The sequence below is a fragment of the Notamacropus eugenii genome, chromosome 4 (genome assembly GCF_028372415.1).
Source record: "Notamacropus eugenii isolate mMacEug1 chromosome 4, mMacEug1.pri_v2, whole genome shotgun sequence".
Lineage (NCBI taxonomy): Eukaryota > Metazoa > Chordata > Mammalia > Diprotodontia > Macropodidae > Notamacropus > Notamacropus eugenii.
Window position 1 is genome coordinate 268,954,497 of NC_092875.1, and position 12,149 is coordinate 268,966,645.

The window sequence follows — 12,149 nt, forward strand, 5'->3', positions numbered from 1 at the left end:
GCAAAGCTCAATATGATTCAATGGCATAGTATAACAATAAAAAAAGATAATGAGATCTTGGGCTGCATCAAGAGCAGAATAGTTTCTAGGAAGAAGAAGATGAGAGTCAGACTATACATTTCCATCATAAGAGCTCAACATGAATAGCATGTTGAGTTCAGAACATCATAAGTTATGAAAGACATTGATAAGCTAGAGAGTGTCCTGAGGAAGGTAATTAGATGGTGAATCCTCAAGGTCATGTCACATGAGAACTAACTGACTGAAGAAAAATTACAAGTTTAGCTTGGAGAAGAAAAGATTCCGGGGGATATAATAGCTATCTTCAAGAATTTGAAAAACTTATCTCCTGGAGGAGGGATGGGATTTGTTCTCGTGGAAAAGATGGGGAGATGTGGATTTGATGATAATACAAAGACCCAGAAGGAAGTTCTAGAGGTAACCAATCATGTTGAAGAGAAGAAAATTAAGGCTTGAAATCAGGAAACACTTCTTAATAATTAGAGCAGCACCAAAGTGAAATGGACTTCATGAGGCCAAGGACCCACCTTGGCAGTCTTCAAGTAGAAGCTGTACAACAATTTGTCAGGTATGTTAAAAATCGAACCTCTTTTGGCTGAGTGAGTTGACTACTGAGATCCCTTCCAACTCTCAAATGCCAGGATTATATGACTGATAATGTCGGATTCCCTTTCAACTCCAAATAAATAATCCTGGTAACTAAACTGTCATCTGTTTTTCCTGTAAATATAGTGGGCTATAGTGGGCTACTCTTTTTAAAGATTTCTTTGGTTAATGAAAAATTAAGATTATTTTTTGACATGTAACAAAAAAAAGTCATTTCCACATGCTCATGAGAACAGCAGAGTGGTGAGATGGATAGGGGACTGTGTCATGAAGACACAGGTTCAGAACAGACACACACTAGTAACTCACTCAGCCCATATGGATGCACAGCACATTTCATTATGGTTTGTACCCTAAGACTTTTACTTTACTTTTAAAAGTGAATATATATTGAATACTAAATCATAAAGGTTCTTGGTTTTAATCTAACAAAAATTATAGAAACTAAAACTACATTTATTTTAATTAAAAACTAAACTTCACTGAAAACTAGGCTTTAAAAAGGAAATGCAAAATACTCCCACTCCCCCTTTTTTTTAAAAAACATTAGTGTGTGCCTGACCCCTCTAGGCATACCTTACATGCACATCTAGGAATAAACAGTTTACTGTCATAAGTACTTCTCTAAGACTGTAAGTTAAATATAAGTTGCTGATCTGAAACGATATAGTTTTTAGGTAAGGGGGGAGGAAAATCAAGATTAAAAAAAATCGCAGTTTTGGGGTCCTCTTCTGTCAAATGAGACAACTGTCCAGGAATAGGGCAAAGGTAAGTCACCTATTTCACCATCAGGGTGTTTACTACGTTCAACTAATGATTTTAACAGCTCATGTAGGGCCTACGATAACTAGACATTGTTGAATCCATGGCAAGATGTCTACATCATCATTCATCCTCCATCTTTATAACTTATTATAGCTTTGATGACTGGTTGGCTATTAATAATCGTAACTGGATTATTTTATTTGTACAAAGCTGCTATATCAAAACATGATCATTCCTAGACTTTGTCTGGTAACAAACTGCCTAGACTACAAGTAGTAGTGGATCATTTCTGTGGCAGTAGCTAAAGAGTTGTGTGCTTTGTTTTGTAGCCTACTCATAGAGAAAAATTGGCCAAATGATGCAACTCAAAATACACTATCAAGTTTAAATCTCTTTAAATGAGTGACATTGAAAAGGACTGACATTGCTGATGACTGTGCTGTGGAACCAAAGGAATTTCTTGCATACAAATTGGCATTAATGACAGTTTCTGTTACATAATTTTCTTTGAACTTCAATAAATCTCCCTTGCTCATCACTTTGCATCATTAAACATGTAAATGGAGTTCATTTGCCTAGGAGGACATCACCGGCCTCTTTAGAGAGTATATAAAGAATATCTACCCTTCCTTCCGCCCACTCCATTCCAACTGTCAGGTTGTGCTAACAAGTTTTATTTTGAAGATATTTCTACCATTTCTACCAATTCTAAATCATAATTCTGAGCAGTACAAATAAGATAATACTTGCAACAGCTTAAAAGTATGCTGTTCATGGAATTTTATCTTTAAAATGCATCACATCATGTAAGTTCCCTTAGGACAGAAGCTTGCTTACAGTACAGGGCTTCTATGTGCATTTAAATGAGGAGTGTGTTAAGCTTAATTAGAGGTTTGGATTTTTCAACAACAAAGCTTTGTTATTAGCACTTGACAAAGGTGAAACTAAGTGTTACCTATTCTGGATAATGTAAGACCTCTCTAATTTGCACTGACCAGAAGATCTATTGTGAATTAATAAATTTTGTAGGCAAGCAGACTTGTGTAATAAAACCAGTTACTCAACCACTAACTTCACTTGCTTAATGAGATTACATGATTATAATTTACAATTGCTTGTGACACTGCATAGTATAATTCCAAAAACACAGCATATTCTATTGCCTAGAAATATGTTAGAGTTATATATCAATAAGATATATTTGTTTCTATTTGCCTAAATATTTGAGTCTTGGTTGCGAGATTATTTTATCCCCTTCTAGATGCCCCTTACATGGTATTCTACATGGGCGTTCAATAAGTACCGGACTGGGAATCGAGGGACCTGTTGCGTTCAAGTCATTGTTCTGTCACCAAATTATAATTTGACTTTGGTAAAGTCACTTACCTGATGTTGGTTTCATTTCCCTAGTCATTAAAATGAGAAGTCAGGTAAAAATGTCTTAAAGATTCTAAGTCTAAAAGTCTATGTTACTACAGTTTTTCTCAAAAAAAAAAATCTTTAAAAAAATTAAAATTAGCAACAGGCATTTGAACAATGACAAAACATTCTAATAATAAAAAAAATGAAAATAATTTTGGTATTCTCTTTTGTGCCCATTAATTTGGGAAAATAAGTTAACCAATCAATAAGTATTTATTTAGTAGAAGATTATATACCAGAAAATGTGGTAATTAGTGGGGATATAAATTCAATAAAAAACAGAATTCCTACCTTAAGGAACTTATACTCTAATGGGGAGTGTTGAGTACATAGGCAAGCATATGAGAATGAATGCAAAGCAGCTTTAGATGGAGGGAACTAACAATGAGGAAATGAGGACAGGCTCCACATAGAAGGTGGTACCTGAGCTGTGTCTTGAAGGTAAAGAGGAATTCTGTGGGACAGAGATGAGGAGAAAATATGTTCTAGACACTAAGGGCAGTTAGATCAAAGGCAGAGATATTTGAGATACAGTGTTCAGGATATGGAATAGAAAGGTTAGTTTGGTTGGATTGCGAGTACAGGAGGGAGAATAATGTCCAGTGAAGCTAACAAAATAGATTGCAGCCAGGTCAAGAAGAGATTTAAAAGATAAACAGAATTCATATTTAATTCTAGAAGAAATAGGGTGCCAACTGAGGTTTACTGAGCTTACATAGTTAGATATATCCTTAAAAAATTCATTTTGAGTCAAAGGATATGAACAGGCTGTTTTCAGAGGAAGAAATTAAAGCTATCTATAGTCATATGAATACACATTTTAAAATTACTGTTGATTAGAGATGCAAGTCAAAACAACTCTGAGTTACCACATCACACCTATCAGATTGGCTAACATGACAAAACAGGAAGACAATAAATGCTGGAGAAGATGTGGGAGAGTTGGAACACATTGATTTTTGGTAGAGTTGTGAGGTGATCCAACCATTCTGGAAAGCAATCTGGAACTATGCCCAAAGGGCTACAAAAGTGTCATACCCTTTGACCCAGCAATATCACTTCTAGGACTATATTCCAAAGAGATCATAAAAATGGGAAAGGGTCCCACATGTACAAAAATATTTATAGCATCTCTCTTTGTGGTGGCCAAAAACTGGAAATCAAAGGAATGTCCATCAGTTGGGGAATGGCTAAACAAGTTGTGGTATATGAACATAATGGAATACTATTGTGCTATAAGAAATGATGAACAGGAAGACTTCAAAAAGGCCTGGAAGGACTTATATTATGTGATGCTGAGTGAAAGGAGCAGAACCAGAAGAACTTTGTACATAGCAACAACTAGACTGTGCAAGGTATTTTTCTGGTAGACTTAGTACTTCATGACAATGCAAGGACCTAAAAAATTCCCAATGGATTCTTGAAGCAAAATCCCTTCCACATCCAGAGAAAGAAGTATGGAATTGGATCACAGAATGAAGCAGACCATTTTCTCCTGTACTACGTTTTGTTTTGTGGTTTCTCCCATTCATTTTAACTCTTCTATTCAACATGACTAAGGTGAAAATGTATTTAATAGGAATGTTTGTGTAGAATCTATATAAGATTGAATGCCTTCTCAGGGAGGGAGGGGAGGAGGGAGGGAAAAAGAGAGGGAGGGAGGGGAAAAAATCTAAGATATATTGAAGTGATTGTAGAACACTGAAAAAAATAATTTAAATAAAAAAAAGAAATTCATTTTGGCAGCATAGTGGATGAAGGAAGAGACTTGAGACAGGGAGACCAACTAGAGGTTATGACACTGATCTAATCAAAAGATGATAAGCATCTGAACTTTTGTGATTAGAGAGTAGGAGTCAGATGCAAAAAATGTTATGGGGACAGAAATTGCAAAATTTGGCAACTCATTAGATTTGTGAGGCAAACAATAGTGAAGTATGAAAGATAACATCAAATATAAATATGGGAGACTAGGCCAAGTAACTAGACCAACTAACCAAGAAAAGGAAAATAGAGTAATAATAGTAGGTGTACTAAGGAAGAGCCTTGGAGAACAACCACAGATTGGAGTCAGGGGCGAATCTGGACGATGAGCCGACAAAAGAGACTGAGAAGTGGGCAAACAGATAGGAAAAGAATTAGGAGAGAGTTTTGTCATGAAAATCCAGAGAGGAAAGAATATCCAGGAGAAAGTAAACAATAATGCCAAACACAGCAAAGAGTATGAGAAGGATAAAGATTGGGAAAAAAAGTACATATGAGATGTGGCAATTTAGAAATCACTGGTAATTTCAGAAGAGTACTGAAGTCAGAAGCAAGGCTGCAAAGGGTTGAGGAGGGAGAGGAGAGGGGGTAGAAGCCATTAGTGTAAAAGTGTATTTCTAGGAGTTTGCCTACGAAAGGGAAGAAAGACAAAGTAGGATAGCTTGAGGCAACAGTAGGAGGTAGTGATTTGATTTTTTTTTTAAGGATGGTAAGAGACAGTGATGTCTGAAGCAGCAGGGAAAATTTGAAATAATAGGGAAGGAATCGGATAGAAAGATGTTGAATGTGAGGTGGAGAGACTGGCAACTGCATCTGCTAGAAAAGATAGGAGGGGAGGAATCTGAGAGCATATGTATCATTAAAAATATTAACAATAAATGTCACTGTTTTTTTTGGATACATACTACCAGCTAAACTTTTAACAGAGGCAATTTTTTTTACACAGCAATATGACAATATAGAATAAAAGTTGCAAAACCATTCTTATCATTTTATCCAGGGAGTTTCCCAGTTAGGACTATATGCAAAGGGTAGTAGTGAAATGGAAAAAAAAAAAACACCTATGTGGGCAAAGGTATTCACAACAGTATTGTTTATAATAGCAAAAATCTATAAACAATGTATTTCTCTGGTGATTGAATAATGGCTAAACAAAATATGATAGATGAATCTAACCAAATGTTATTACAACATAAGAAATTACAAGTATGAAGAAAACATAAATAAGGAAATACAGATCAAAGAAAACAAAATCAAGATAATACATGTGTTTACTAAAATAATACTTACAAAATGTCAAAGCAAGAAAATACATAGAAGGAAAAGAGTTTGGAATAGCATACAAAAACAAAGTACATTTTTATTATTATTATCTTGTTTAAGTAAACATCCACACTTTAAACTGAAAATACTCATTTTATATATGTTCATTTCAAATTTGTGTTTTTGTATACTTAAATGTTTGTTTTTGTTGGTAGTTGCTAAATTTCCAATGACTTTTTTTCAAAGGCTTTCTGCTGAAGCTTTATAAAACCCTTGACACAAATCCATGCTAAGATCAACTCAATGGTAGATGCAACTCTGCTTGGGACCACTACGTCATGAGAAAGCCCAGGGGTTCACCTCCACATGGCCTGCCTGACCTCCATGTGGCAACCTACCTTCGCTGCACGCTGATTTCCTAGCCCCACTTTATTTTCTTTTGTCTTCCTTTATTAAAATGTAAGCTCCTTAAGAGTAGGTACCATTTTCTTTGTTGGTTTCATATCCTCAGCACTCAGCACAGTACCTGGCATCTATAAAGTACTTGAAAAATGCTCTGTCTCAGTGACAACTCTATATTTTCTTCCTAAAATGCTTTCTTGCCCCCAAATCACAAATTTCTTTTCAAAATATTTTTACAATTTTATGTAGAGAGGAACAGAAATTGAGTTCTATAATTTTTTTTTCAGATAATTGGTTTTCAGCACCATTGTTGTAGGTTAATGGATGTTAGGCCAGAGAAAGAGGGATGATACAGCACAGGAGAAAGAGAATAGGGTTTTAGCACCCTGGGAAAATAATGTTTGGCAAAGAATGTCAACTAAAGTACCAAATTTTTTAATTATATTATACAGATATTTCCAACTCTATCTTTAAATATTAGCACTACTCTCAAAAGAAGCTGATTGAACAGATGCTTTACAAAAGATTAAAAATACATATATATTGGCATACAAGTGAAGAAAATAAATAGCATATAAATTTGGAAGATACATGTCTGAATCACAAGCCATTTAAACTGCTATCTACTACTATCTACTGATCTCTAACTCTTTATGATGTGTTATGAATATAGATTTTTTTTTAAAGGAAGATATTTCAAATCTACCTTTTATTTAGCACAGAATTATAATGATGAACATATCTGATAGACTTTCTGGTCCTAAAAGAAGGATTGGAAAAAAGAGAAAATTTGAAGTCCTTTACTTGAAAACTTTTCCATTTTTATGGAAACTGAAAATAGGAGAAATAAAGTCACTCTTCAACTACTTTTTGAAAAATGTTAACTTCAGATGATGGTTGTAAGCTAGAAAAAAAAAAAAAAGACTCTCAGAGCCCATCTGGAAAAACTGACCTGCACCAATTAGCATATTAAGATGTTATGTGCTCTTGATGAGTGCTTACTGTATAATCTTTGATAATGAATCAATACTCCTTCTTATAATGCCTATATCCAGAATCTGAACTCTCGATATACTCTTGCCAAATCTGTCTACACATGTATTCTTCTGACATGTAATAGCTCTGCACACAAATAAGAGTATTCATTCTACATAGACCAGAAAGAAGCTGACATCTTAGTCCATTTAGGCAAACATGATCATTAAACACCTTTTTCCTTAAACTATTTTCAGAAGTGACAAAATTATGGTCTTAGTCTACACAACTCCAAAATATGTGGATAAATGGCAGCTGCTAAGTAAAAAGAATGCTAGATGTGGAATTAGAAGACCTGGGTTTGAATATTGGTTGTGACATTTAAGATCAAAATGACCATAGTTCCAACCACCAAACATTCCCGAGCCTCAGTTTCCTTAACTGTAAAATGAGGGTAATAATAACTGATCTACCTACTTCATGAGATTATGAGAAAAGTGCTATGCTACCATTACAGTGCTAGGTAAATATGTGAACTAGTAACAATCCCTAACATTTATAGTACCCAGGGCACACACTGGGTAGCTAGGGAGCACACTGGACAGAGTACCTGGAGAGTGGAGTCTGGAAGACTCATCTTCCTGAGTTCAAATCTGGCCTCAGATATTTAGCAGCTATGTGACCTTGGACAAATGACTTAAACCTGTCTAATTTTCCTCATCTAGAAAATGAGCTGGATAAGGAAATAGCAAACCACTCCAGTATCTTTGCCAAGAAAACTCCAAATGAGGTCACAAAGAGTAGGACACAACTGAAAATAAGCAAGCTGAACATGTGCCAGGCACTGCATTAAGCACTTTACAATTATTATCTCATTCTATCCTCACAACAACAAAAAAAAGGAAAAATAAACTGTTACCCAGGAATTTGTTGCCAGGTAGGAAAATCACTTAGGTAAATGGGCTTATCACTTTTAATTTACATAACTGGGATTGTATAGACACAGTCTTTTTCAGCAAGAAATACAAACTACTTTGTAATTAGGAAAATTTTTTGTGAAGCAATCAGGTTTAAGTGACTTGCCCAGGGTTACAAAGCTAAGTGTCTGAGGACAGATCTGAACTCAAGCCCTGACTCCCCAGGGCTCTGTCCGTTATGCTACCTAGCGGCTGCTGCTGCTGCTAACATTTAGAAAGCGTGTATGTGCCAGGCACTGTGCTAAGTGCTTTACAAATATCATCTCATTTGATCCTCACAAAAATCCTGGGAGGTGTGTGCTTTTTTTTTTTTTAATCGCCATTTTTTGTTGAGGAAGCAAACAGGTGAAGTGACTTGCCCAGGGATGACACAGCTAGTATGTGTCTGAGGTTAGATTTGAACGTCTGTCTTCCTGATTCCAAGCCCAATCTACTGCACCAACCAGCTACCTTCATTATTCTTGTCTATTGTTTCATATCAGTTGGGTATATGGAGACCAGCTGTTTTATTTTCTTCAATTAGTGAGAAGAAATAAAACAGGATTCAGGATCCCAGTTTTGTATTTTCTACTTGTATAACCTTAGAGCAATCACAAGATCTCTGAGCCTCAGTTTGGTTGTCTGTAAAACAAGGCAGTTGAAGTGGAAGACCTTTAAGTGCCCTTTCAGTTTTAAGGTAGTATGGCATAAAGCACAGAGTACAGACTTCGAATTTGGGAGACATATATAAAAATTACCTTATTAAAAGAATTTGTTCTGTAAAATTTGGACTCAGTCAAAAGGTCTCACATGAAGACCTAGAAGGCCACAGGTTCTCCACCCCTGTCCAATCCCTCAGGTTTGCAAGCTAGATGTCATCTTCATCCCCTCACTATCTCTCACTCTCTATTTTCAGTCTGTTGCTAATACCTGCTGATTTTACCTTTGCAACATCTCCAGTGTGTAGCCCCTGTCTCTCCTCTGACCCCTCCATTACTCTGGTTCAGGCAACTCATCACCCCTAATACCTGGATAACTGAAATAGCCTAGTGATGGGTCCACCTGCCTCAAGTCCATCCCCACTCCAAACCACCATCCATTCAGTCACTAATGTGATTTTCTTAAAGTTCATGTCTGACTACGTCACCCCTCTAGTAAATAAACTCCACTGGCCTCCTTGTTGTTCCACAAAAAACACATCCTATCTCATGCCTGGAATGTACTCCCTTCTCCTTCCACATCCTGACTTCTTTAGCTTTAGGAAGCCTTTCACAGCCTCTCTTAATTCTAATGTCTTCCCCTTGACAATTATTTCCTGTTTATTCTGTATACAGCTTGTCTGTACATATATGTTTGCTGGCTGTCTCCCCCATTAGATTATGAGCTCCTTGTGGGCAAGGACTGTTTTTTGCCCTTATTTTTGTATCCCCATTGCTTACCATAGTGCCTGGTACATAATAACCACTTAATAATGTTTACTGACTGACTAATGGACTGATCTGCTATAGCCAGGAGACCACAGATACAATTCCTCTGTTCCCTCAGGCAAATATCAAGAATAACAGGTTAGAAATCTTCCTTGGGCAGAGGAGTTTACCACACTGATCACATATTTTCCAGACCAACAACTGATCAGAAATACTCTACCTCACTGCTTTGAAAATGGTTATCTGTTCCCCAGATATTTGACAGAGTAATTTCCCCAAGTTGAATACACATTAAAAGAAAGATTTATAGAAGGTTTTCATAATATCCAATGGTATCCATTTAGTTGTGGGAGAGGGATGAGATGTGGGAGGGGACCCATAGGGAGGCACATGTGTATAAATGAATTTAAGGGATTTTGACATAAATAGAAACCAGTGTTAAATGGTTTGAAAAAATGGGATGGAGGTAATGTAAGAAGAGGGCAAGTAAGATTAGGGTGAGATTGAAAGTGTTCTTTCCATAAAAAGAAATTTTAAAACTTCTGTTCCTATGGTTCTAGAGCTCCCCACTCATTTTCACCCTTGAAGAAAATTACTGTGATATATTCTATTTTGATAAAAATCAATAACAGCTTACCAATGGTTGTGAGAAGCATGCTAGTAGTAGCAAATCCAAAGTGATTCCTTGCCACACACTCATATCTTCCCTGGTCGGCTTGCCCAACATCCTTGATCGTAAGAGTACCTTCATGATTTACATGAAATTTGCCACTGTCAGTTATCTGAACTCCTGCCTAATTAGAACAAAACAAAACATTAAGAATGAAGAAAGGAAAACAAAGTGCTTGAAATTCATGGTTCAAAAAACAAACAAAAGTCAAACACCTTTAATAAAATAAAAAAGATCTCCATTTCCAGCTGTGACTTTTTTTTATAACTGTAGTAAATGTTCCTACTTTCCTATTGAAGAGATCTAGAAATCTCACCCTTATCTGAAGAAAGCCAATGTGTTTAAAAGTCCAAACAAAATACTCATATCAAAGCCCACGTTCTTTAGTACTTCAAAAAATTCAAGAAATAATGAATAAGCATACATTCAAGGCACTGACTGATGCCGGGGATGAAAAAATGGAATGAAGTATATAGTCTTGACCCCTGGGGAGATTACACTCTACTAGGTAAGATAAAACATGTATGCAAATAATTATAATACAAAGTATAATAAGTGCAGAGGGGAAGACCATGGAAAAGGTGGCACAGGAATTGAGCTAAGGAGAAAAGGAACAAATTCAAAGGTAGAGATGAGGAAGAGTCTGTTTTAGGCATAAAAAGTATGATGTGCAAAGGCTGAGCAACAGCCAGGAATTTAGGGCACATCGAGTTGAACAGAGAGGGTAGGCACCTATAGGAAAAGTTCTCAAACTTCCTCAGGTTGGGGGATGGATTTTTTTTTCTATAAAATAAGACAGTTGGAGTGAATAACAAAAAGAGAGCCTGCCATATATATACAACCCTGAGGACAGTAATCAGATCCCAGAACAGTCTTGTGCGCAAATAGTCAGGCACGATGCTGCTGGAGAAGCTACCATGCAGGGAGGGGAAAGAGGTCAGGCCACATAAAACTTGCAATGAGTGCAGAAAAACTGCGAGTTCCCATATCAGCTGTCATGCACTAGCTTTCATTTTTATTTCTATATGGGTAGCTGTTTTGAGAGCCACATGTGTCAAGGGAGAAGGTGTGACATCTATCAAGGAATCTGTTCCATGCCTCTGAAACACAGCCAGAGATACTAGACCCTCAAATCCCCAAAAGAGATTGGGGGATGGCTGTTCCAATGTTGCTGGGTTTTTTGTTTGTTTGTTTAGGGACCAGAATCAGACATCAATTGTATGATGTTTGTAGGAAGTTAGAGGAGAGGAGTAAATATGACAGAATATATGTGGCACAGTAATTCAATGTGGATAAAATGCCCAATTAAAAATATTTATTATTCCTATCAATTTCAATAAAAGATAATAAACTCAAGAAGGATTAGCTTAAATGCACAGAAATATGACAACTGACAAAAAAAGAAACAGGAAAATCACACAGCAAAAAGGCTCAAATGAATTTAATTTTGTGTTAGTATTCTGAACCAGGGATTGTCTCTGAAATGCATGTCTGAGATAAAAGGGAACAAGTTAGGGGCACAGTGGATAGAGTTGGGTACTTGGAGTCAGAAGAGCCAGGTTAGAATCATGCCTCAGATACTTACTAGGTGTGAGATTCTGAGCTAGTCACTTAACCTTTATGTGCCTCAGTTTCCTCATCTGTAAAATGGAAATAACAGCATCCACCTCACAGGATTGCTGTGAGCATCAAATGGATTAACATACACAAAGTACTTTCACAAATGATAACTAGTATTATAATAAGGGCACATAATAAGCCTAGAATTATAATAAGGGCACATAATAAGCTATCTTTTTTTAAAAAATGTGGAAAATCTAATAAATTTTACGACCATATCTAAAAACATGAGTTTGTTGATTCAACCTTTTACTTGAT

The 12,149-nt window shown here is 36.2% G+C and overlaps 1 protein-coding gene across 4 annotated transcripts in view; it reads right to left on the reverse strand.

Annotated features, from left to right (window-relative positions):
- Positions 1 to 12,149, reverse strand: part of PXDNL (peroxidasin like) — a 522,877-nt gene that overhangs the window by 97,802 nt on the left and 412,926 nt on the right. For all 4 annotated transcript variants that reach the window (XM_072604570.1, XM_072604572.1, XM_072604573.1 and 1 more), the window contains one exon: positions 10,239 to 10,395. In XM_072604570.1, coding sequence (XP_072460671.1) covers positions 10,239 to 10,395 — 157 coding nt within the window. The remainder of the gene's footprint in view (positions 1 to 10,238; positions 10,396 to 12,149) is intronic.